General features: G+C 38.6%; 1 protein-coding gene across 1 annotated transcript in view; it reads right to left on the bottom strand.

Annotated features, from left to right (window-relative positions):
- Nucleotides 1-624: 624 nt before the first annotated feature.
- Nucleotides 625-27,636, bottom strand: part of KCNK10 (potassium two pore domain channel subfamily K member 10) — a 69,166-nt gene continuing 42,154 nt past the window's right edge. The window contains exons 3-7 of the mRNA XM_013940982.1: nucleotides 27,220-27,337; nucleotides 22,450-22,610; nucleotides 6,737-6,923; nucleotides 3,432-3,574; nucleotides 625-1,248 (exon numbers count right to left, since the gene is read on the bottom strand). Of these exons, the coding sequence (XP_013796436.1) occupies nucleotides 625-1,248; nucleotides 3,432-3,574; nucleotides 6,737-6,923; nucleotides 22,450-22,610; nucleotides 27,220-27,337 (1,233 nt within the window). The remainder of the gene's footprint in view (nucleotides 1,249-3,431; nucleotides 3,575-6,736; nucleotides 6,924-22,449; nucleotides 22,611-27,219; nucleotides 27,338-27,636) is intronic.

Here is a 27,636-nt window from a genome sequence, read left to right on the forward strand (position 1 = left end):
TTTCTTTTTTAATGGAAAGAGTAATCTGACCCTTAAATATGTCTGTGCTGATTTTTCAAACCAGCATTTAGCTGGTGGCTGTGTCCACAGACATTCTTTTGGAGTTTAGAAAGATAATGCATCTGATTCAAAAATGAAAAGAAAAAAATCTAGCCTGGATCACGTGCCAAAACGTAAACTAAGCCTTACTGAAAGTTTCTAGTTAACTCCAATCATTTCTCCTCTTTATAATCACCAGGGGAAGGCTTAATGTACATACTCCATTTAAAAGACACAATCTTTTTCATTCCTTTGAAAGGTTCTTAGCTGCCCTTTGTCTAATATTATGCCATGGTAGCAGCACTCTGGTATTGCCATGCTTCAGTCTCTTCCTCTGTGTTTTACCCTGGTAATCTTATACAGGCTGAAATTTCCATGTGCGTAGCTTTCTGTTGCCATTCTGCAGTGCTGTGTTCCTGATTTGTTTTGGCAGAGCAAGCTTGAGTCTTTATGGCACAGTGAAATATTCTTCGATGCTATATAATTCAGACTGAATAAGGAGTCTGTATAAGGCACGTGTCTCAATATATATATATGTATATAAAAACACTAGCATTTTTTATTCAAGTCAAGCATCTTTTACATTTAATTTCTGTCTTCAAGTAACGCTTTGTTCTCATGTTCCCTTTCTTTGGTTTCTGTGGGGATCATTCCATTCCCCAGGTCCGAGTGCTGCTGGATGCAATTGGTTAGGACTGCAGTGCTGGAAGAGTTCTCAGAATTACACATCTTCTCTGTCTCTTCTTCCTTTTTTTCTTCATCCAAGGAGTAGTTTCGGAAGGTCTCATAAATTTTACGCACATCCTCAGGGATGGTCTTTTTGAGGTCTTTGTTTTTCCTTTTGGTCATCTTAGCAGATGATCCAAACTTGTTAATGATGTTGTCCTCGGATGCCCCCTGCCCATGCTTGTTGAGTTGATCTGACCCTTTAAGGCGCAGGTTGTTAGGCCTGTTGTTGATGCTTTCCTGAGACGAGGCCTTGAAGCGTCCTGTTTCCAAGGCAGTAAAGACAGAGCGCTTCTCTGGAGAGAGCATGTCTAAGGAGTGGGCCCTCTGGTCCAGGCCCAGGCGCCTGCGCTCCATGCTGCGGATGGTAGCTGCCCTCTGAAGTTTGTCGTGGATCTCCACGCTGAGCCGCCTCCGTGTCTCTCTGAACTCAGCTGTCACATTTGCTTTCCACTCAGCTGCGTGGGCTTTTATTTCTCCAACCTTTACAACAACAACAAAAAGAAACAAACAGAAAACCAAAAGAGGAGAATGAAGTGACATTCTTTCTTGTATAAGAGTAGCACAAGCACTTTCCTGTCTGGCATAGAATTGGAGATGAGCGCAACAACACACCTCTGGGCCCAAACTTCAGCAGCACACTGGTTATACTTAGGCCAACTCTAACCACACTGACTAGTGATTATCTAATGGCTCATGTGGATGACTTGGCTGCCTTTTTCACATTTTGCTACCCCACACATTTTATAGCTGTGCTACAAGATGGCAAGTTTTCATGGTAATTTCTCCCAGATTAAGAAAAGAATAAAATTCCTGATTTATAATGTCATCAGTAGATGGTCAGGAGGGGGTAAAAGTGATCACATATAGTTATGTTACTATGCTTCAGAACAGCACAACCACCAATGTAGCCATACAGTAACCTGTTTTCACACATTGCTCATGGTTAGAGCTCTTCAATCCCATTGTAGGTTCTGTACAGTGCCACAAAGCAATTAATGTCGGGAATATCTATTACATAATTTTAAATAATCCAAAAGGCTAGTTACCATCCAGGCTAGGGTCCCTTCTCAGAAAGGGAGCAAATGTAGCTGTCTTTAATGGAGGTTTCCATTGCATAACTGTCCAAATACCACCCCCTCAAGCCAGCAATAAGCACACTGCTTCCCAAAGGAGGAGTTTTCAAAACACATCAATATTCTGTGTGGGCTCCATGAACATGTCCTTAAATGTCTCACTGTTCTGTTCTTTTTTACTCTTTTGCACCTGAAAGCAGAATAATGACTAAGAATAAAGCACTGACATGGCTGCTCTATAGAATAAATATTTCTTCTGAAAGGAGGTTAAAAAAAAAAAGATAAATTACCAAGCAATTTCTCAGTCAACTCAGGCCTTTTTCAAAATTCAGCTAAGAGAGAACAGATTCAGGGGTATGACGTCTGTGGCAGTCTACCAAGGTCAAGTTTGCTCAGGCTGCTGAAGTGACATTGCTACATGCTACAGTTTCTATACCTAGTGGTTCATAAGGTAGCCATCTTTGGTTCCTTTGGCCAGATGAGCAAGTTGCCATCTATAACTGGATTAATTGTGAAAGCTAGCATCACATACCCACCATGAGAGTTCCAAGTTCCCAACTATGTGCACCACAGCCAGGCATTGTAGCTGTCCTGCTGCTGATCAGCTCGACAGCTGAAGCTCTCTGTGAAGACCACTTTATTGATGGAGATACACAGTAGATGCACTGGGCCTCAGGTGACTCAGCTAACTTCATAAATAATAAACAGCATTACCCTTCTGCCAGACCTTGGTTAACCCTGTCAGGCTAGCTTTACTTGGAAATCAGGAGGAGATTGCATTAAAAATTGAAATTATGTTAATCTCCTAATAGTCTTCAGCACGGGACCCGAGGCAATTGCCTTTCATTTTGCATTCTGATTTTGAGTGAAACATTAGGAATACTGTCCTCAAATCAGGGAGGGCATGTTCTGAGTGAATTTACATGTTTTCCCTGATGCTGTCTATTCAGTTCCTTCCATTTTTAATAACATGGCACTCAAAAAGGAGGCTGACTTCAAACCCTTATTCAGAACCACATACCTTGACATAGGGAAAACTCAGTATCAAAGCAAGATTTAAAGGCAGATGCTTGTTTCATAATGGACAGAGCCAACTAATGTCCCAGAGTAAAGGACATGCTACAGCATAAACAGAATTTGTAGGCTCTGCGAAGGGCTTAGCAAGAGCTGCTGCATTAGGTAGGGGGTCAAACTGAGTAACAGTAGTGGTTTTTTTCTGATCTTAAAAATCCATGCATCTCCAATATTTAAAGAGTGAACAGTTACAATTTTTATCACAATTTTGTAATTAGTTTCAGTGAAGGCTGGCTTCTCTTATTCCTTGACTGCAATCCTACCAATGTGTTCTGCGTATGCAGTAGTACTGATAGAGGTGTAAAAATATAGGTTTGTTTCAGTTGCTTTTTCTCCTCCCTTTGCGAAGAAATTAAAGATCAGAGCTAAGAGGATACCAAGGTAGTCAGTGGAGTGAACCAAAGGGAATATTTAGCATTGGTCAAACAGAGGAGCATCCTTAATTAGACAAGCAGGAATCAGGAACTTAGAGTTATCTTAGAAAATGACAAACCACTGAGAAATTACTAGTCATACCTCTTCCTTTGTCTTCTTGGACAGGACTCTTAACCAATCTCCAATCATACTCAGGACAGCAGCGAAATAGGCAAGGCCAACAAGGATCCAGAACCACACTAAGGGTTTATACCATTCCCGATAATGGATGTCAGCATTTCCTCCTGAAATAAGTATATACTTATGATTAGGAGTCATGAGATGCCAAAATTATGCCAAAATACCTGCAATTCTGAGAAATTCATGAAAGTATTTCCTGACTCTTGCCAACACCACCGTAGTTCTAATAAAAGATTAGAGGCCTGGCAGATGGCAGGAACACTGTCTGTTTTTAAGCTAAGACTCAGCAAAAATCCTATTTTTGAAACTATTGTTCTGCTGCTTTCTGACCTGCCAGAACACCTAGTAAACTTTTTTCTTTATATTGCAGATACTCCAAAACAAATCTGAAATTCCTGCCTTGGTAGTACTTGTAACAGCTTGAACACATTTCCAAGAAAAACATTTAATACAGATAGTCTTCCTTACTCTGAACTGCCTGCAGGCTGGTAGTTGAGACACTTTACAGTTCAAATCTCTCAAGTTATAGAGATTTTTTGCTTTTAAATATAGGATTCAGAGACCTCTGTGGGGGAGACAGAAAAGTAACTTTGCTCTCCCCTGAAATCAGGGTATCTGACAGGAACCCATTCCTATATCAGCTTTGATAATAAGAATATACTGCCTGCTTAGGTATCAGTTATAGGGATGCATTCCCTGACCAGTGGCTTGAGAGTAGATACAGGTCAAACAAAGCTACAAATAACCTATATGTTTTTTATGCAAGTTTTGGGAGGAGCTGGTAACACAAGTATGTGGGACATTTGGCAACTCCAGTGGACTATGAAGGGCCTAAAATAACTGCAGTAACATCCAGGCTGTAATATACCACAGGAGAGAGTAGACTTTTTTCAGAAAAAAGTAGCCACTGCCTCGTTTTTGAGACTCCCAATCCTATCAGAGTGTGTTAGGTGGGTTAGAGGCAAAGAGGCTGCACTGTCCCGTATGCACAACCACATCCCTCAATGCAAAAAACACCCTTGGTGGTACCCGGGTAAATGTCTGCTTGAAGAGCAGGCCTATTTGGGGACTCAAGCAGAGGAATGCATATTTCCTGGATTCCACTCTGGTATAGACAAGAGCTAGACACTAACCTCTACCTGGTTATGGACTGAAAGAGCTTTTAGGATTTTTTTCCCCCATTAAAATCCCCAGGTGACACAGCTGAGAGTTTTCCCCTGAGCTTTTTTGCAATCTGAGACATTCTTATGACTCTTTAAAATGAATTTTATGCAGACTGAGTATAAGTGTACTTACAGTGATTGAACATTCACATGAAAGCTCAGGCATTCAAGTATTGGCAGGGACCCAAATATGGTTTTTGATGTTAATCTCTCCCCATACACTGTATGAATCATTCTCTTTTTCCAGTCTTCAAGAGTGTGAAACAATGGGAGGTGGGGGCTGCTGTTGCTATGGTACAATGAGGCTGTTGTGATCACACATGTCCCTGCAGAAGTTTGCTATAAAGCAGATTGTCTAGGTCTGTCTTATGGAGTAATCAGGCTACAGAGACATTGCGAGACCACTTTTTTTCAGCCTATCAAATATTCTCGTTTTTTTCAGACTCCATCCACAACTGTATTTCCAACACTAGCACAAAAACATTCCCAGTTTGGAAGATATGGGCCACATTCCACCTGGAGTAAATCAGCATAGCTCCATTGATGCTGTTTTACCCAACATGATGTAGTATTATCTCCTTGATGTTGAAGCAATAGAGATATGGAGAGATTAAAGTGACAGAAAATAAAAGTGACAGAAAATGTGTGTCAAAACCAGCAATTAAACCTACATCTCCTGGTGACCACCTGGCCTGAAACTCGTATCATAAGAACCTTTGAACTTTTTTCATTTAAGGTCTTCCATTTGATTTTTGAAAAATTCTGATTGTTAGTAGCCACCCAGCTGTGGATTTTATTCTCCTGATCATGTTAGATGTAGAACACTTTAATTCATTTTCTGTAATTATATTATTAAAGAAAATAATATTAAAGTGCCATATGCTTAAGAAAAATACTGTGGATTATTTTTATTTCACACTGTGCTATGATACCACAAAGCCAGAATACCAGTGAGCTTCTTTTCACTTTTAAGTGGTTAAAATTGACCAAAGTCATATATTCAGTTCTGTATTTGAACACTCATAAAATGCCACTTTTTTCCTATCTGGGGCTCTTTTTGTTCGGTGCTATTTTTTCTCAATAATTCACATAATTTTTATCACAATGTTAAAAAAAAGGACGATGAGAGTTTTGTCTACAAAAAGACTTGTTTACAGCTCTTCAGCAAAGAAAACTTCATATATCTTGTTGTTTCATTTGATTTAAGTCATTCATATTTCACTGATACTTCAGGAAAAAAAAAAGTGGCATAATGTAGCCACAGTACAGCAGCTGTAACACAGGCATCTTAATGCATTTATTATGACTACTAACAGGAATGGGGAGTAGAGGTCATGCACTAATGGGAAAAGAAATTCCACTTATTTTAATCACCTTTTCCTCAGCAAAGCTGTAGAGTGAAAAAAAAATCTTCCCTTCTCTCTAGCCAACAATTCCGACTTCCTCTTCGGTAATCAATTAGGATGGATATTTATAGTACCTGTTAGTACTGTATTAATCTTAGAGAGTATCATCCTAGCATTGAAATGCACACCCCATTAGTCCTTCCCCTCCCATGTGAGCCTTCCTTAACAGGGTAGCTTCAGTGTCAAAATTTCTGCCAAGGTTAGGGAACAAAATCCAGCCTCTGAAATGCTGCAGTTCAGGCAAAAGAATTTTTTATCAGCCAGCTACTGCATCAGACCAGACAGTTTCCCAGTCCTACAGCTCAGCCCTACTTTGGAAAAGCTTCATCCATTCATCATTTTGGCTACTTGCTTCAGCAGTCAGTCTCAGAGTGAGACCTAATGGACTAATACAAATCTTGAATTCAATAGGAAAGTCATTTGACTCGTGCATAATTCATTGCAGGATAAAGGATAATCAGGACGTCCAAGACTCCTGTTACTTACATTGCTGAAAGGTTGCACTCTGCAGATGGCAAGGCACCTGGATCTTAAATTAGCTTGGAGTCCTGTGTGCTGTCGCACAGTAACCCCAACAAAAACACCTGGCATTGTTTTACTGGAATATATTTTGTAAATATATTTCTTCTCTACACCAGAGAAGAAATACTAAGAGCCAAGGCCCTCATGCACAGCACCTCAGCTCAAAGCTGCTCACCTGCTACAAAATCACCAAAGCCAACAGTAGTCAGAGTGACAACCACAAAGTAGATGGACTCCAAGGCTGTCCATCCCTCGATGTGTTTGAAGATAACTGCAGGAATGGTCACAAAGACAATGCAGCCTGCCAGGATGAAGAGGATGGTAGAGATCACCCGGATCTTTGTTTGACTCACTTGTTTTTTCTAGAAAAAGGAAATAACAAATGAAAGAAATATTTTGAGTGGATTATTGGAACTTTATCCCTGGTGAATGGCAGACCGATCATGCTGGTGATATCTGAAGAGATATTTCTGCTTCTGCCTTTTGTGAGCTTATTGGGTAGAATACAGCCCTCTCCATTAGTGAAAACCCTCCCCAGGTAATAATGAACCTCTGTGCCTGGCCCCAGAACAATGATAATTCCCAGTTTCCATTCACTAGGCAGAAACCTACCAGAAACACATCCTGGAACAGTCCTAAGTTTCAGAAAGGCTCCAGTACAGTCCAGTTTGGCTTCAGCATATAAAATAAAGTGGACACTCATTCACCTTCCATACATATCTGTACACCCATATTGCCTTGCCAGTCCCAAGCCTTCATCCAGCAAGACAAGGCTAAAATGAAAATAAATTCAAAATTGTTTCTAAAAAACTGAGATGGTATTTACAAATAATTCATGCTTCTGGTTTTCCAGACTTTCCTTTGACTCAGGATTTCCAGCTTTTATTCACAAATATGAAGGTTAAAACTCCCTTCCCAAAATAAATGGAGATAGCTATAGTATCATTTCATGCCAGAAACAATGTTTTTATGTCAAATACCAAATAACTTCAGATAAAATTACCTATGTAAACCCACACTGGAAAGCTCTTGAACAAAGAGTTCATGCATGTTACTGTCTGCTATAATGTGAATACAGATATCAGCATTATCACTGCAGTATTTCCATCCCTGGATGATGAAGACCCTCACTTTATATGATGTGAACTTAAATTTTGTTTTTTGTAATACTGATTAACTCTGGATTAACTCTATTGACTCTGACATACATATTTCAGATTTTTGTCCTCTAAATGAATTCAAAGTTCAGTGGAGTCTCACAAGAAATATGGAAACTACTAGAAACTTTATTGTGGATGAATCACAGTGGCAGTGTAAATTCTGTACATTTATCCTGGAAAAGGAATGCAGAAGTCAATGCAGAAGTCACATATTTCCAGATTAGTTTTCCAAAGCAAGCATCTCCCTTAACCCAGAAATAAGAACGCATTTCAGATTAGGACATTTTCTAGACATAAGTTAACATTTCAGAAGTCATCTTTATAATATGCCGAAGGTATATTGCCTGAACCAGTTAAAAATCTAACCAGCTGGTGAGCAGTACTACTGTTCTCCACTAAAGCATGAGCATTGTTTTTGGAGGTGCAAGGTCAAACCTTCATTAGGGACTTATCTACACCGGGATGCTCCGCATTTAGAATCCAGGTAGTAGCATAAACATACCATATTTCAGAAATAGTTTTGTTTCTGAAACTATTTGAGATGATCCCTACACTTGCTTTTTTTCTTTTTGTGTGTGTGCATTGTTTTCTACGCCCGGCTAAACAACAACAGTTAAATGGGATTAGAAATATAATGCCATAAGTGAAACTAATCAAATATAAGACATGGAGAAAATCACTGCTGAAGTACCAAGGAGATAAACAACCCAAGAATACTGAAACTGACTCTACTTCTGTTCCCTCTTTTCCTGTGGAGTCATTTGGAGCAGCTTTCTAAAATACTAAAGGATGATCTAACTTAAGAGTTACTGTTGCTGACACACATTCAGAATGGCAAGATTTCAGGCTTACTCTGTAGTGGAGGGAAAGCAACTGTTCACCTGCACGCTGTGTGGTATCTTAGACTGGTACACTTGCTTTTTGCCATGGAAGACCAGGATTTAACCAGATTGTTGTTTCTTTACTAGTTTGGCCAAGGTGACTTCATCACTTCTCCTAAATGCTTCAGTTTTCCAATGCGTAAAAATGAAATGACAAACACGTACCTACAGTGGAAATTATGAGGCATATGCACTGCTATAACATACTACTGGGAATCCTTGGGCAAAAACTACTTTAGAGCTGCCAAGCCCTGCTAATATAGCAAAGTTATGCATAATAATCCTTTTTCCAGTCCCCATATAGCAACATTAACATGCACTTCAACATGAGTCAGGATAGTCTTGCCTCATGATAGAAGCAAGAGTGGAAGAAATAGTATACAAATCAGTACCAAATGCTCAGGACATCCACTTGTTTATGAGTGATAAATACAGCCAAAGGGTTTTTTTTTTTAAGTAAAAATGGTAACAATTTTGTACCTCAGTTACACACATAAAAGCATAGCAGCTAATTTTTTTTTTTATTCTTCCATTGGTACAAATTATTACAGAAGTCAGAAGGCAATGGTGGATCAGGCCCAGCATTTTTGGGGCAACTGAAAAGAGTGCAAAAGCAAGATACCAAAGCAGAACTACTAACTGCAGAAAGACAGGTGAAATTCAAGATACAAGTGAAAAGGAAATCTTTTTACAACATGAACTAGACATTCATTTTGAAGACATTCACAGTAATAAATGTTAGTAGGAAATGCTATGGCATAAATGTCTTTATGGAACATGTAAATTGCAGTAACCAGATATGAAAAAAAGGATGGCTTGCATTTTTTCTTGTTTATGGAGTTAACATTGCTATTTCCCTATAGAGAACGTCCTTACGAGCTGCCCACGTTTTCAGGAATAACAAAATGCAACCTTTACATTCCAGTTTTGGAACAAACGTATCAAATTACACTAGACTAACCTAAGCCACTGCAGTGGTACACTGTACCAAGTCACTGTTAAAACAATATATATATTTATATACATGAAAGCCTGAGAAATCTGAAAAGGTTCATACTTCAGAGCTTTGCCTTATGAAGTTTCAAAAATGAGGCTGGGAATTTCACAGGAAAAGAAAAAATCATAAGTTCCCCAAAAGAACCTTATTTTTCTCAGGATAGTATTTTCATAGGAACAGCCATCTTATGCACCTTTGATACTTCTGCTCTCCTTTTCCAAGCCTGACACCCTAGCTACCACGGAATAGAACTGCTTGCTCTTCAGACAAACTAATGACTGTTTGTATTCTTGACTAAACAGCTATCCAGTTTTAACAGGAGGGAAAAGAGCAGTCCCACACAACATGGCCTAGTATCTATTAGATCAGGGCACTCCCCAGATATGTATGCTCTGATTTCTCAAGGCTGGGCAGAACCCAGCTCTTGCACGTTCTCTAACAGCTAAGCTGTTATACAAAAGATAGCAACCACCTGCAGACCAGGGTTAAATCAGATATCTATTCTGCGCAGTCTAAACAAAAAGAGGTCAATTCCTTAATACTGCTTCTTAACTCCAGTTTCTCAGAAGTACCTACCTAAATCCTTGAAATAGGTATTTAATTCCAGGTACAAATTTGCATGACAGACACACCCACACTTTTCTCAAAGACTGGTTTTAGTTTCTCCAAATTCAATGTGCAGGCTATTCTGGACCACAGCTTTAGGCACCAGCCTCTCCCCATGTACTACACAGGAAAATTTAGCCTTTATGTGATTTTTGTGAATCTTGCTCACAGAGCCAATCAGTTCAATTTTCAGCCTCATGGTACTGAGCATCACATTATTACTTTTAACATCCAGTCCTAATTGTATAAGAAACGCGTAGACTATCAACTCTCTGAAGCAGGGACCATGTTTTTGTTCTTCATTAAGACTATGCTTAGCTCAACTTAAGAAATAAAACTAGCCTTTTAAAAACGGTAATGATATCAGTAAATTAGATATGCCATAAATAAGATTAGGTATTGTTTCCCTTCATGGTGTCAGCTTATCATCACAAGATCTAGTAGGAATTGCCACCTCTCCCCCCTCCTACCCGGCCTTGCATTACTGTCCTGGTCTCTGTATTAGTAATCCAAATAGTCTCATCAAGTATTGCAGTTCATTTCAGGGTAATAGGTCTGTCCATCAAAGAAATCTGATGATATATCCTGTGTTTCTCATAGTATATGAACCTCAAACAACCTTGTGGAAACCGCTCTCCAGAAATACACTGGCTGTACCGGCAAACAAGAACTGCATTCAGGATTCCAAACAGTGAAAGAACTTTTTCTTTTTTTAAACAGTATTTTCAGTCTGGAGCTAAACAATGAAAGGCAAATAGCTGAGCAATTGTAGACAGGTTATCTCATGTGGTTTAAGTAAAATGAAAACACGTTTAAAAGAGATGTTTTCTACTTCTTTTTTCAGTTTTGTTTTACCAACAAGTTCTGCACTCCACATTTATGAAGCAGGTAATTTGTGATACATTCATCAAATACAAATTAGCACCTGCTAATGAGAAAGGCTTTAATTTAAATCCAACTGGAGCTAATCTAAAAAAAATTGAAGGAGGAATCTACCAAGTAAAGAATGGAGAGCTTTCGCTTTCTGTGATCTAAGAACCTATGAGGGTTTCCAGGTCATCTCCATTTACTAATAAAGGTACTGATTTTACTCTTAAGGTGGTTAAGGCAACATTACTGTATATGGCATCATTTTGTTCATGTTAATTCAGAAAACCTACTGTCAACCTGCTCTAGTAATGTCAAGAGTGCTGAAGACAGACATTCTCATGGAGAGATCCTTATCAATGGAATTTATTTCTTATGCATCTTTTCCATCAATGACTGTGACTTTGCTTTTTGCTTGTTTTCTATCATGTCCACTCAGATCTTATCTGATTTTGGTCTCATCTGGTAACTTCAGAAGCCAAAAAAAAAATCCCTTTACTTTCTCTCTTTTCTCTCTCTGGTCCTACAGATCACAAGCTGATGAACTGGATTCTTTTATGGCTCTTGACCTATCAGGAGAATTAACTCAGTTACAATTTTTCAGACTTGACTGTTGACAATAAAAAGACCAAACACGGTTCTTAAGTCTCCAGGCTGAGGCCACAGGGATGACTCTTAGAAGTAATTCGTATTCCTTTGAAAATGGGAGAAGACTTTTTCCAAGTAGAAGACATTAAGCATGGGATCAAAAGATGCTACATTTATAATCACTTTTGAGACTAAACTAAATGTTATATATGTATGGAACAGTATACCATATTTCAAATATGCTCATTCCAAGATTTTGTAGTGTCACCTCTCATTTTACAGAAACTCCCTCAATCTACAGTACTGCTCAACCAAAAATAGCACTGGAACATTTGCTGCCTCTCAGTGAGCTCATAGGGTTCCTCTGTCTTCCAAAGATATTCTCATTCTTTTCTGAATTCCTGACAAATATCCCCCAGATTCGAAGAGAGTTGTTTACCTTTTTGCCTAGATGAACAACATCATATTTTTAGTACTAGTATCCTGTGGTTTCTTGCAACATGCTGTCCTGATCTCTCCAGAACACTTTGCATTTTGGAGCATTCCTCCAATAAAAACACATTTCTTTAACATTTCTTTCACCCCCTTTGCCTGCTCCTAACTTCATGCCCTCTCCCATGCTGCCAACTATTCTTGGAGCAGATTCTCTCTTCCTTTGCACTAATTAAACAGATTGTCTTCCAAATCACTTCCTCCAGATCATAATATTTTAAGAAGAGAAAAGCCAGTCTTTGTATCAAAGCATAAGACAGAATAACTGACATATTGGTTCTATTTCTTACGTGTGATCTTGAGCACATCTAATGAACACGGCCTGTCAGGACACTTTGCCAACATGACACAACTTATAAATCCCAAATGGACATGGCACTTAGGAACCCCACACAGCCAAGAAGGCAAATCCCTCAGAAAGCACAAAAGCAGAATTCTAAGTACATTTTTGCCAGGAAATGTAAATGTATATGACATTTCAGACACCTCAACGGGTTAAGAACAGTGGTTTGGACCATTCCACTACAGATGGGCCCCCACACTCTAGCTAACCAGCTCTCTTGATGCCTCAGTGCTATTTAATTCTAATGTTTTACAAAGAATGCTGCTATTGCTGCACCAGAAGATGCAAAATCCATCCTCTATTTCTTAACTATACTATAGGGGAAACAAATATAAAAAGCTGTAAAAACTCACACTTGTTACTAAACTAGGTAGATACACACCTGAATACACGCAGGGCACGGGGCAGAGTAAAGAGGTGCTCTTTTTACATAGCTATTTTTCCCCATAACACCACAGTTCAGTAGGGTGTTCATCTAGAACCAGATAGAATATGCAGCAAGATAATCAGAGCAGCAGCTTTTTCCAATGCTATTTTTGTAAACTGCTATGCGTGGATCTTGCTGGAGTCATAATGTGAGTGCTGATACACTATTTTGAAAATATACAGAAACACTGGCATGGAAATTTTGCAGGTTTGATATTTCCCCTTCCAATCTTCCTCTCTCTGGAAAGCACAGGTAGGGCTTTCTGGTATGCACCAACTCACTTCTTCAAGTTGCTCATTGCACTACTGAAAAAACAAAAATAACAGTAATGACCCCAAACCTCTGTTCTGGCCAAGCTATATTGAGCCCAAGAAAAAATAAATGTGAAATAAGAGGGATTTATATACGCTTTTCCCATATACTAGAGCAGATAAAGGACGACAGAGGCTCATGGCTCGGACATGGCAATTTCAAAGGGTGCTCCCAGATGCCAGATCTGGAATATATTGTTCCTTCTTCTTTGTTGCTTAAAATCCTTCCTGAGTTATACCTATATGCCACTCTCCTAGAGAATACAAGAGTGGGTTGATAATGGTTGCTCTGCTGATAGAACATCACACTGGCAGCACTTCCTTTTGCCTAGGAAGATTCTACCTTGCCATTCCTGGTAACCCTGATTTTTCAGTGCTGAGCCAATGTTTTCACCTTGTTCATCAGTGCAATTCAAGGGAAAAAATAAAATGCAGTTATAATCGTGCAAAGAAAAGTATGACATAACAGTAAGGCTACTAGAACACGTTATTAGATTTTTGAATATATGCTCTGAGTCTAATTAAAAAATGCACTGAGACAGAAAAAAACAATTAGCATAACCAGATCAATGAAAGATCTAGTTGTCTATTGTAGGATATAGCCACTTTCAAAGACGTAGCAAGAAGCAGAAAATTGAACTTTGTGTTAGAATTGATCTCCTCTTTGCAGGGTGAAGAAATTCAATATTTCTATTGTTTGCTCTTTTGGGGGGTTGATTTTTTGTTCTCTTACGTTTTGGTTTTGTTTTCTTCCTGTCTAGCGGAGTAAAGCATCCAGATTCCTTCATACTGTTGTGTTTTCAGGACATTTTGTAGTGATTGGGAGTGTAACAATGTCAGTGTTTGTGATGTTAGAGTGGAGACTTTGTTGGACTGGATATTGAAAGGTTAAATATTGTCCTTTTTTAAATTGGGAGGGAGCTAGTCTTCAGACCAGATTCCTTATATCTGTTGTTGGCCTGCAGGTTTCAATTTCTGTTTAATTTGGAATAATAGTCTCAGAGGCCTTCCCTTTCCCCTTCTTGAGTACTATAGCATACTTCATTCTCTGCAAGAAATCCTTGCAGTAGCCTCCAAGGCGTATTTTGTTTGTGCTAAGGGATTTCTCATAGCTATTAACACTATAAAGATTGTAATGTTGCAGTCTTTCTAGAGAAAAACACTATCTGTGACTAGTCAAGCAACCACAAAATGTTCTCTCAAGCAACTAACCCACAGGGAATGACTCTTAATCTAGGTGGGATGCAGATCCCAAAGAGTAGAAGGAAAGTACCAGGAGGAGGATATAGCAGCTCCGCTCTGGGGAAAAAGCGGATGCAACATAACACTAAATTCCCTACCTTTATCAAGCCTGTTTTCAACCTTGAAACATCTCTTGAGTGAGAAATTAGCACAGTTTTCATGGCTCAGATGAGGTACCACGTGCAGGTACTCTCAAGAGGTAAATCCTCTCTGTTGCCTTTCAAGAGCCCTCATCCCCCTCACACTCTGTTGTGGTATTTCACCTCATGTTGCCCATGGCAGTTTCAGAGGATATTCTGAAGTACAGTAATCAAAATAGCTCTATGTATTCATTTGGGGGGAAGGTCAATGGTCACCTATATCGTCAGTGATTCTGTGTTCCAGTTTCACTTCTATCTTGCTCTTCCTTTTTCCCTGTATTGCAAACCAGTACTTAAACAATCTTGAGTCAGAAGATTTTCTTTAGGATATAAGTCAGCTTTTCAGAGATGACAAAACCTGTATCAAAACCTGGCATATAGGATTTAACATTTCAGCACGGCACTGTTAGAAACGCTGAGAAGTTTCCATAGCAATATGACCAAAACTTAAGGCAATAACAAAAGGAGGTCGTTCACCAGTAGCACTTAGAGAAGTTTAACTTTCAGGCTGATGGTTGAAAAGTTCACATGTTCTTTGGCATTAATCAGTAGTTTCCACTGAAGTACTTCATTTTTTAAGCTTCACACATAGTATCTAGGAAACCCTAGCTGCTCAGTAAACTCCTAATCATGCTTTCAGCTCCTGTTTGTCTTGTGTTTCATGAGAGATAATTACTTGAGACTCATGAGGTTTATTTCCAGTGCACTTCACTGCAATTAAAAGCTGTGTGATTAATACTGATTTTAGCAGGATGCAGGCAGGTATAGGTTTACCCTTTAGAATAGTGTTTTCTGACCATTTCAAAGCCTAATAAAGGACCATTTTACTCACTTTCTTAACAAGAAGCTTGGGAATCAGGTTCTGTATGGAAATGCATCTCCTTTCTTCCTGCTCTTGCTGAGATCAATCTGAATACAAGTTTGGTTTCAAACTGAATGAGAGCTTGCAAGCACTGGGCTTTGATACAGAGAAAGAAATTGTGCACTCTACAAAAGGCTGAAATAGATCAAGAAAAAACACTAAAGATAACAGAGGATCTTGAGCAATAGTTCATATACTACAATTGCTGGAGTCTATCCACAACCAGAAAACAATGTAATGAAGTTTGCTTCCCAAATGAGAAGTTAATTACTACAATTTACTGCAGTACAGACAGGTACCTGAACAGTGATAAATAAAATCTTTGTATTAATCATGGATTCCTGACTCACTTTTGTAGAAGATTCTATTTTTAAGATCTGCAAAATATTAACGGCGCTGCAGTTCACTGACAAAAGCATGACTCCAGTGAGAAGAATTATTAAAGGTTTGTATATCTAATCATATTAAATTATGAAGAAAAAAATACAATGAAAAGATATTAAAAGACCTCACATAGGCAGGCCAAACAGTACTCTGTTTGTGCCCTGTAGTGAATGCTTTGTATCTCTAAACTACATTGGTCAGTGCTTAACACTCACAGAAAGAAGTGTTACAGAAATCTCAGACAATTAGTTTGAGGCATAGACTTTAGTGCATACTGGGTTTCAATTTTTGGTGAAATGAGCTGACTTGAGATTCCCAGATAACATTCCCTGTACTCTAGATTTAAGCTAGTTATAAAGCCTCATTTTAGAATAGTCTTTCCTTCTCTGTTTATAATATCATCTCTCTAGTAAGACTGATTTGATTCCAAAATTAGAACAACTATTCTCTCTTCCTGATTTTGACATGTTCTCCCTTCTCAGCATTGCTGCCTTCTCTTTCTAGCAACCCCAGGAATGCTCTTTCAGCACCTCCTGGGGCTCTCCACAGAGGTAGACTTACTTCAAGACCTTCATGATCCTCTCTTTGAAGTTGCCTCAGGTTGATGCTGTACCTCTCAAACCCTGCAGGCCTAACAGATATTGGTGATAAAACCAAAAGGTTTAAAAAGTCTTTCAGAGAATTCAAGATCTGTATAAAATTGTTCAGAGTAATAGTAACCCTTAAATTAGAAGCCAATTTGCAAGCGGTTGTTGACTTTCAGGATTAAATAAAGATGTGCTCCACAGCCAGCCCATGTTAGCCCAAGTAAATATACTTGACAAATAAGAACTGTGGATCATGAATCAGTAAAGGGTTTGCTGCACTTAAGTTACTTTTGCTGAAGCAGGTTAGCTGTAAGCATTGCTAACTGATTTAAATACCCAATTTGAGGAGATGAAATTCCAAAAGCTGATACTTCAAGTCTGGGATCCATAGATTTTGTCATGAATTTACAAATATCAGCATATTATCTCAGCACTCTGCAGAAAAGGTATTTTCCTGTAGCTCAAGTATAAAAGAGGGGGAAGGTGAATCAAAGAGGGAAAATGACATATTCAAGCTCATACCACAAGCCAATGGCTGAATCTAAAATACAATCCAGAGACAAAATTTGCTCTGGTTGGTGAAGAATCATTGTCTGTAATGAAGTCACAGCCTGCAGCATTAGTTGATTAGTTAGCTCATGGGATTATCATTTGCCTGTACCTTGTGTTAGGCACTAGACCATAAGGACAGCTAATGCAGGAATGATCAAAACCAAAAATAAAACTTCTTGCTATCTTTTCACCATCATAATTAAAGCACCAGTTGAAAACATAAAAGATGTGGCCTGCAGCATCTCAAGGAGAAAAGTATTTCAGAGACAGGCATTGTAAATTTAACACTCCTGCCTTTAATTCTCTCAGTTCCACACTGAAAAAGAGTCAACAGATACACTTCTGCTAGACATACTAAAGTGTTCAGATGTCCCTGGGTCTGGACTGTTTTACAACTGAAAAAAGCAATTAGAAGAACTAGCTTTGTTAAGAAGGGTATTGAAGGAGTCCAGGCAGGATGGAGTAGAGAGAGAAGAATACACCTGTAGACATCACAGTGACTAGTAGTCCTTCTTATAACAGATAAGTTACTGATGAACTAGAGGAAAATGCACCTAGAAACAGTTTTCCAAACTGGGGCACTCACCTTAGTGAAGAAGTCCTGGATTTCAGTCCCTGCTTCCGGGAATGCTTAGGCATTTTAAATGAAACAGTTGTCAGACAATATTTTTTCAGAGAAATATCAAAACCTGGACAGTATCCCAGTGACTAAGTCAGAGAAATATGCTTCCTTACCATGCCCTACTGTCTTCTGCACAGTGAAACTCTTTTTCAAGAGGAAAGAGTGAGGACTGCATCCATCAAAAGAGGTTCGCAGTCCACCCCTGTGTGGTGTAGTCCACTCCTGTTTGAATTTCTATAGGCTGAAAAAGTTGCTGGACTGAAGTCTCATTTTCTTGATGATAGCACATTGACCTTAAATTGTTACAGACAAGTGATTCAGAGTGTAATGTCCTAGCACTGACTGTGTTTTTAAAGACAGTTATTTTTGGTCTAAATAAAGTTTAATGAGGAAGCTGTGCTGAAATAAACAGAGGCACAAAGTTTACTGACTTTGGTACTTCCATGCTCAGCAGCCTAATTGCCATATATTGCTCCTCCAAGCTGCTCAGCTCTGCTATGCTCCTTATATAGAGCCTATGCAGCTACCACAAGTTCTGGATTCTTACAATACCTGCACTCCTTAATATCACTTCTATCAGCAGCTAATTTACAAAAACATGTCTTCAGATTTAGACGAAAGGAACTGAAAATGAAAGTATGACACTGACCAGCTCCATGAGGCACTACAAATGTATTGTTAGCAAGCCCTAGAGAATATCTAGATATTTTATTACTCTTATGTTGTAGACTCCACTATTAAGCAAATACTCTTTATGAGAATTATGAAGGATAACACATTGTCTGCAGATCTCTTCTGGTATTTAACTATACATATATCTATAACCTTAGTGAGAACTGTTTTCAAAATTTAGATTTGAGTCTAGAGGTTTTTTTAAATCACCCCTTAATTTTAGATGCTCAGATTTGAAACGTGCATTCAGGTGCATACCTAATTGAAATAAACTTCACATAAGCTATGTAAGCAGGTCCTTTGCTGACCCACAAGCACATTTTTAACCTTGATCAGGGAACTGTGACTCTCAGCCAGACCTTTAAGCTGTTACAGTCAAAAGACTAGATAGTGAGATGAAACTGTATACATGCAGTTGCTATTGATGCTACTCTGGGCTTGTAAATCAGTGCCCTAAAACACCTCTTTTTGTCTGTACAAGATCTCACCATATGGATTACTTTTTTCCTGAGCAAGTTATTCTGCTGCATGAGGAGCAAAACAGAAGTGGCTTCAAAAAACCAAATTCCCAACCTGTGAAAGAGGCACAGAATCACAGAAACCAAGAGAAAAATGTTTCGTGTCAGCATACTTTATGCTCTGGGTAATGAGTCTCTCCAAGGCTACATCACCTTTTGTCTTTCAGTAATAAGCTGATCTTGTGTACAAACAAAAGCATTTGCTTCCTAGACACTGTGATTCATACCATTTCTTCTGAAAAAATTTTCTGCCAGTAACTTACCAAGTTCATAGGAAACACCACTCTTGTCAGCGAGAGGGAATTCAAATGCAACCCTACCACATGCTCTACACTGCTGGACTGAGTGCTTGGCTTGTGGCAGTAGCTTTCAGAGCAGTCGTGCCTGTGTCTGTAAAGTCTGCTGAGAATGGCTGTAAGGCCAGTCTCAACCACTGTGTACTGTGTAAGGCCAAACTCACATGCATATTTTCAGCTGCATGCATCTGAAAGAGCAGGAGTCTGCCCAAGTTATATATCAGCCTCCAGCAAGGTAGCCACATTATGGGAGCCACTGCTGCTGTAAAGTGGTGAAGAAGGCAAGGTAGCCTCAGCCCTCATTTTACTCCCACTATCCTCTTGATCATAGGACTATGCCAAGGAAACAATCTCTTCCGAGGAAATGGTGTCTCCTCCCTACTCTCTGCCCACCACACATCCCAAGACAAAAACTGCAAAGAGCCTACCAGCTGTTCCAGGGGGCAGAAGGAGCAGAAGGAGAAATCAAATAAACTGAATAATCAAAGTACACCTGGAATCATGAGGGCAAATTTCCTCCACCATGTACCAAGCAGCTGTTTGCTCCTACTACCCCATTCTTCTAGCAGTATCTTCACTTAAGCTTCACTTAACTTCTACCAACCTTAAACACTTCTCCCAACCTCACAGCCTCACTTCCTTTTTAATTTCTATTCAGCTTATCCCCTCCAAAACTTCCCTCTTCATAAAAATTGCATGTAGCCAGCCTGCCATTTGCTACTATCACATCATTTTCTCTGCCTGTATATTGTCCTGTCGATTTAGACTCTAAGTCTTTAGGGGCTATATTAAAAATGCTGCCTACAAATCAATGTTTTTACAGAGTCTTAGTACACTGAGACCTTGTTCTTGGTTGGCTTTTATGAGTATCAAAGTGGTAATCATAGAAAGTAATTAGATCTATAGTGTTTATCGCAATAAGAAATTAGTATGCAACAATAAGAAATTAGTATTAAATTATGAAAATCTAGGATTCCTATCTGGTGACTGACTTTTTATTGTTCTCAGACATTTTGTTTTGGTGGAAGTGACCCAGGAAACTGTCAGACTAAGCTCTGAGGATGGAAATCTCAACTCATAAATCTTGTATCATCTTGGAATAATACTGTATATGTGCACCGCTACGTTGAATTTCAAGCACCATCCTGACAGTTCTGTCCACAGCTACTGTCAGAGACAGGATGCTAGCAGATGGAAGGCTGATCATTGCACTGGTACATTCCCCTATGGAAGTTCTTGAGTGAGGAAAAAAAAGATGTCGCTTTTTTCTCACAGAAAAGCACAGTGAATAACACTATATTAAAAACGAAAAGAGAGAGGGTTAATATCCTCAGTGGGTTTTAAGCAGCTGTTTCAATAACAGACTGATGCTGGTTTAGTAACAAAATGCAATAAAACTTGAAAGAAAGAGATCTTGTTGATTTATCGCATATTTTGATAAGGCATCAGGAAGCAGGTGAGGAAACTTTTCCATCAGTTTTCCATTAGTTTAATCTGCTCAGAAATGTAGGTCTCAATATTTGGGCACAAATTTGGAGGGAAGACCATCCAACATCATATCTTCAGGACTAAAAACAAGGTCTTACTTCTCAATGTATCACTTAGGTTATACTACATTTATCTATTAACTACTTGTCAAATTTTGAATTCAGTGACATCAGTGCAAATCCAGACAACTTCATTGGTTTGCTTAAGCTATGATCTGTATTTGAACTGCTGGATTTGAAAACATTCTCATCTGAAAGCTTGATACACCTGCTAAAAATGAGAAAAAATAGATGCTGATATGGGGCTGCAAGAGATTAAACAGGGGGTGGTTGTTGCCTGGCAGGAAGCAGAGAGGGTCTCTGGACTATGGCATTACCCTAGTGAAAAAGAGGTAAAGGCAGCACTTCAGGGAAACCTCTCACAGCTTCTTTGCAACAACAAACTTGGCTGAGAACTCACACGCCATCTGTGAATCGGTATTCAGGTATAATTCTACAGGTTTAATGTGAGCCTGGGGAAAGAACAGGAAGAGAGAGAGAAAAGCGAAAAAAGAAAGGGGACAGACACTGGAGCAAATGGAAGGTGAAAGGGGAGACAAAAGAAAAAAGGCTGTATTTTTAAGTGTTCCTCTTCTGCACAGTTATTCTCCTGTACAAAGTGTATTTTCCATGAGCTGCTTTACATTCATTTTCACATAAGTAATTTGTAAAGAATTTGTGGTTTTACTTGTACAGTAAGAAAAGAGTTCAGAGAAGCCAAAAATCTCTCCTGAAAAAAAACTGAACCTCTAAGAGAAAGAGTAGCTAGGATAGATCTGATGCATCCAGGAAGACAAACAACAAAGTTGAGAAAAGGTAGAGCTTTAGAAATTGCTAGAAGAAAGCTTTCTACTAGCTCAGTGGAACTACTCTTATTCCTGTCCCCCATCTTCCAGCTAAGAACTACTTTTCCTGGGACTGTTACAAGTTTAAGGTAATGACTACTGCTGTCTTTCAAAAAAAAAAAAAAAAAAGGAAAAAAAAAAGAAAAAAGGTGTATATCATTTTCATAACACTTACAGGTCTCTGAAATCTAGAGCACACCACTTCCCCAAATTGTCCATGAAGACCTGAAAAATAGGTAGCAGATGCATCTGTTCTGACAAGTCTCTCATTCAATGAGGTGTGGTTTGAATTTGAGAAATACACAAAGTAGTGTATTTCTTGATACACTAGCTTCAGTACCAACAAGGTACATGAAAAGTTTCTGTTTTTACAAAGCGCTGTTTTGCAATGAAATACTTCCAGCCCTATCTATTCACAGACAAATGTATGGTTGTTCTTCTGGTTATTTACACATCAAAATAGTGGCAAAATTGCTTTTTTATTGCAAGATGTACAGTAGTGGGTGCCCAATTCCTCTGTTGAAATATTCTGTTAATACTGTGGGAGTACTGCATATTTGATAAGATCAGATCTCTCTCCCCTTTTATGAGGTTCAAATTGTTCTTAAAATTCACACAGAGTGCATGGACTGATCACTGCAAAGCAACCTATAGTGTTTTGAAGGGTGTTTTGCATCTACTCCTTGTAAGGTAGCTTAGGAGATTCATTCCCCAGAGATAGGCTGCAGTCACTAAAAAACGATGAGTCCTCAAGAAGAAAATTCAGACCCTAACCTATATCCCCTGTATCACCATCTAGAGAAGCCTATTTCTCTCCACTGACTACAGAGGGTTCTGAAGGAGATTAAGCATCATCTAAACTAGATATGTGAATGTTGCCCAACATTTAAAAAGGACTGCAAATGATAGCAACAGAATTGAAAACTAGACAAGTTATACAATGCGAGTGAAAAATTGACCATAAGCTTACTCTGAAAACTTTCTCCACCCTTGCAATACCCTTCCCAAAGATGGTTCCAAGTTGGTCTCCAATCCCAGCCAGCAAGAAGCCAAATAGTGGAATCCCAAAGATGGCGTACAAGATGCAGAAAACTTTGCCTCCGACAGTGCTTGGGGCAATGTTCCCATATCCTGAGAAGAAAAACAATTGTCAGTCTCAGAATTTATACATGGCTTTTTAGAAAAACTAATGGGTTGATCCTATAGCAATGTCTTTGCTCTGCATGTAATTCCTCTTCACAAACTCTCCATCACATGATGTCATTTCCCAGGCAATCTGCTCACTGTGGTTTAGAGTTATTCATCTGTAGCCTCAAATACCCATATTTTCTATGGAATCATCTTGCTAACTGATGTTACTATTTGATTAATTAATATAGCTTGACTTATCATGGCACAAAAATCAGCTAGTGCTGGCCTGGTGCCTCCATGAGGCTGCTCCTCTTGGGCTCTGCCAATTATTTCCTGATGGGAGTGTGATGAACCTGACAACACTCATTTTCAGTGGTTAGCTCATAATTTCCTCAGCCCCTCATTGCACTGACTAGGTAAACTGTGGCTTCCAGAATGCACTCACACTACATGAATTTCCAAGGGCTGCTTCTGCCTTTATTCAGTTCCCCTTTCGATTTAAAAATAAAAAGCCTAACTTCCATATTTCATGATTTTTAATTGATTTCAGCACATAAGTTTTTAAGCCTTCCCTCTGGAGATCCTAATCCATTTACAATTAACCTACATTTTTGGTGCTGTAATAAAGGCAAGTACATGCCTACCTTTTACCTTCTGTTAGGGTAACCCAGGACTGTTGAACAGATCACAGATTCTTATCAACACATAATTATATGGCTGCACATCATGAATTAAAACTCTCTTTTTGGCCAGAGCATGTTTGGGCACGTTTGGTTTTCATTCCCAGCCTTATAACTCCATGTAAGGTATTGGAAACACCAGATATTGGCAGAAAAGAGATGGACTCTGAGGTCTATTATGGTCAGTAGATCCTTTGAGAACTATTGCAAAGTGCTGGAATCTTCTTTACTCTGGATTTCTGCAGCTGTCTCGTAGCTAAAGTGCAAATAGGCCAGTGTTTGGGCAAACTAGAGAGAAGGAGGTGGAAAGCATTGTGTTAACCGGCCCTTTGCAACATGGAAGGTAATAGAAATCTTGTTTGGAGGACTTTTTCTGTGATATTCCTAAAAGTCTAACATGCTGATGAATGCATAGGACAGCTCTCTGCCTGTCCTATGCAGTAAAGTATGTGAAGTCACCACAATTTGTTGAGACATTTCTTCCCTTCTCCACATACTCTCATGTGTATTTAACTATAGGAATCTATATAGAGCTATATGACTTCAATAGCCCTTGTATTGCTGTTAAAAAGTTAATGTTAAAGAGGAAGAACAAGAATTGTGGCACTATCACTTTTACATTTAAGATCAGGTATCTTTATTGAAATGTTTTAGAGATGTATATTTTGACTATAAACATTCATTCGAATATTAAAAATGATCATGCAATCACAAAAAGAGTCACAGTGGAATTAATTCTTTAAAAACTTAAAATAAAAAATAGATCAAATTTTGCATTAGAATTAAGAAATATGTGTGATTACTGCAATTATGATGGTGATTCTACCCAGTTCCAGTTTGGAAAAAAAATTACTTTTCAGGAAGATCATTTTAATTAGACATTTGCTGGAAACTAAGCACATACAGAAATTCATTAAAGCCAGTGGAACTTACAGTTCCGTCTTTAAGAGCTTTCCTGCATTAGGCTAAGCATAGTATTATGCCACCTACAAACCTGAAAAAACTTTTCATATAAATAGACCTATTTGAACTAGAGACAATAGGCTGCACTGGAGACAATAAAAGCTTAAGGGTTTGTGATGATTTGAGGCAACTAATGAATTCTGAATGAAGTTTATCTCATAGATTGACTCTGGCTATAGATCCAAATCTGTCTCGTCTTTCCTTCCCTGCTCCCTCCTTTTTGAAGGTTATTTTTAGCTCTTATTTCAGTGATTTTATTTACAATGTAAACCTGAAGACTAGAATAACTGTAGTGATGGTAAACTGCAACACAGACAAGAATGAGGACTCTGTAAGCTGGGTTCACTTCCAAAGCCAGAGCGTCTTGCTAATATACCATTGGTGACTGTGAAGATAAATATTCGCTGTTAGGGAAGTAACACCTTCCCACCAAAGGAGCAGACAGGAACAACAGTTCAGCTGTTGTTTAGAATACTCTGTTTTCTTCAGACTTTCTCTGGGATGCTGGATTTTGAGCAGTGCAAAGCAAATGTATTAGCACTGCCTTTTAAAGCCACAGGAAAGCATTTGTCAGAACGGTTCAGCAACACAGAGGAAGAGGGGAGAATGTTTCTAGGAACAGGCGTATGTCATACTGTATGGGGAAGCAGTCCTGTTTAACCACAGATCAGAGACGGTTCAATCTGAAGGTGAGCCAGAGACTACATGTTTGTAATAATGCTATAAAAATATCTAATATCCTAGAAGATTCCTGTTTAAGTTCAAGAATGCCCTGAAGGATAAGAAAATTGAGAGTGAATTACAACATTGTCTGGGTCTGTATGTGTTTTGCTATCTAGGGAAAGAGTAACTTGCTTCAAAGTCCTATGCAACTTTCTCTGTCTTATGTTATACTTCCCACAAGTTCCTGATGAGCTGAAGTGGAAACACAGAGCATTCAGAGGGATGGAGAGCTAAGAAAGTGTCTGCTTAATCTACAGCAAATCCCCTGGTCCTTGGGGACTAAGGCCCCAATCCTCTAAAGTCTGTAACACTGGCAATGGGTACATCCCTCTGTCACGGGATGGTGAAATGATTATGCTGATACACAGCACCACCTCCTCCCTCAAACCATCATCTGTTTCATGGTGAGCCCAGATTTCTGCTGAAAGTCTAAAAAAATTGAGGCTTCATAGGTCAGTGAACTGAGGCTACATAGTCTGTTGAGTGTCTGCATAAGAGGAGATCTAACAGGACTTTGGCAGATAAAACAAAATCATTTTCATGCCCAGACATGTAGACGTAGACGTAGACTATATCCAGCCTATAAAAATCTCATTCATGGAGAATATAAAGCAAATATGGGCTAAAATCAGGTTCTTTTCAATAAACTATTTAAATAACAGATGTCAATAAATGTGCCTACATAAACTATGCCAACATACAGCACTAGTGGCATTTATTTTAATGAGTAATTTAAAAGCCTGTCTCTTGGACATTTAATTCAGAAATGTTTTCTCTCTATCCACCTCCCAGTTTTATGTTACCATTAAAAACACATGATAATGTAACTTAGTATATAGAGAGACACACAGAGGTGTGCACTCTATATCCTCACTCTTTTACCATCACTCTAAGCCCAAAGAAAAGGCAGAGCCAAAGGCATCAACTCCAGTGTTTGGGCTGATCACCACGGCAAGTTTATATAACTACACCAGGAATTTTTTGTTGCTTTAACTGCGTAAAGAACTTGCAAAATTCAGTCCAGATTCTCACACTTTAATGAAGGGTTGTGTGCTTTCAGATTATTTGTCTGTACTGTCACCAGTGCACACATCACAGTCATATGCAGAAAAGCACTTTATCCCATATTTAAGTGTTTTGCTGAAGAAATGTACTGTACATAATTAAAAAATGGTAAATGTCCAGACAGAATTCATGCAGTAGCACTACTAACAATCAGAAGAATATTCAAAGGCAGTGCAAATAAAAAGCAACAGTTTGTCCGTGATTTCCAAATAATAATATCTGCTGACCCTTTAACGGTAACCAAGATAGCACTGAAGTAGAGCTTAAAACTAACAAAACATTATATTATAATTAATAGATTAACCTTATCATCAGTGTTATTGGTTTATCATCTTTTCCCTTCAGACTGATTGCTGAAGTCCCAGCTGCCTCAACAATCTTCAAAAGAACTGGTTCACAGAGAAGAGGATAAAAACCTTTGCACATCTAAAGCCAACATTCAAAGATTGAGAGACTAAGTACACAGGACACAATGTATAGGAGACACAGATGACAGGGACCTGGATAATGAAAATACAAAAATGAGTGGTTCGGAAAAGTAAATGGGGCATTCCAGTATACCCTCCATCTTCTAAGGAGAAATCTGACAGTGTTTCATGGAAACAAATTCTGAAATGGCAAAGTTCTTTTTTTACATAATCCACAATTTGTGGAACTACTTCCAATAAGGTATTATTGGTACCAAAAGCTAAGGCTTTTAAAAAGGATTTGATACTTATGTGAGTGTATTTCCAATTACAAGGAGTAAGGTATTAAAAGAAAAAATTATATCAAGCTTCAGAGCATAAGTCAAAATTAACTGATGTACTTCAGAAAAATGTTATCCTTTTGCATAAATTAATCCATAATTCCCAATAACTATACAAGGTTCTTTCATCTGGCACTGGTTCTTCATCTTTATAGTGAAAATTAAGATAATCTATACTAACATCAAGAACAGGGTTATAAAGCTGTAGGTGCTACTTATTTTGCAGTTCAGCTTTGCTGTTCTACCCTATGTAAACAGTTTCTGATATTTCTGCAGAGGTTCACTGCCCTTGATACACGCCAGAGGTATGCCTTTTGAGAATTAAGAGAAATACAGTTCAGCCACTTTATTTCTTTGTGATGTACTTTATTGAAATTTATTTCCTAATCTAGTTCTCAGTGTGACTATGTATTTTAAAAGATAAACATACCTATTGTTGTGATGACTGTTCCAGCAAAGAAAAAGGCACTTCCAAGGTCCCAATGACTGCTGTTGTTAGAGGAATTTCCTATGGGACTGACTCCAGCATTATCAGCATCAATAGCATGCTGCAAAAAAGAGGTAACAAATTAGCCTTATGCATACCTTACCACATGCTATGCAAGTCAAGATAGGCTCCAAAGAGAAACCCTTAGGACCACGGGAACAGCTTAGATTTAAACTTTTTATGTGCTGCTCAAATACAATAGCATCCTCTGTACACAAGATCTGAATATATGATTGAAATAGATACTAATATAGATACTTAGGATAGTTGAGATAATAAAGATACAATGTGCAGACAAATGAGAAAAGATACAAAGAGTTGGGAAGCAGAGGACTGATGACACAAAAGAAATCCATAAAT

This window comes from Apteryx mantelli, chromosome 4, assembly GCF_036417845.1.
Source record: "Apteryx mantelli isolate bAptMan1 chromosome 4, bAptMan1.hap1, whole genome shotgun sequence".
Taxonomy (NCBI): Eukaryota; Metazoa; Chordata; class Aves; order Apterygiformes; family Apterygidae; genus Apteryx; species Apteryx mantelli.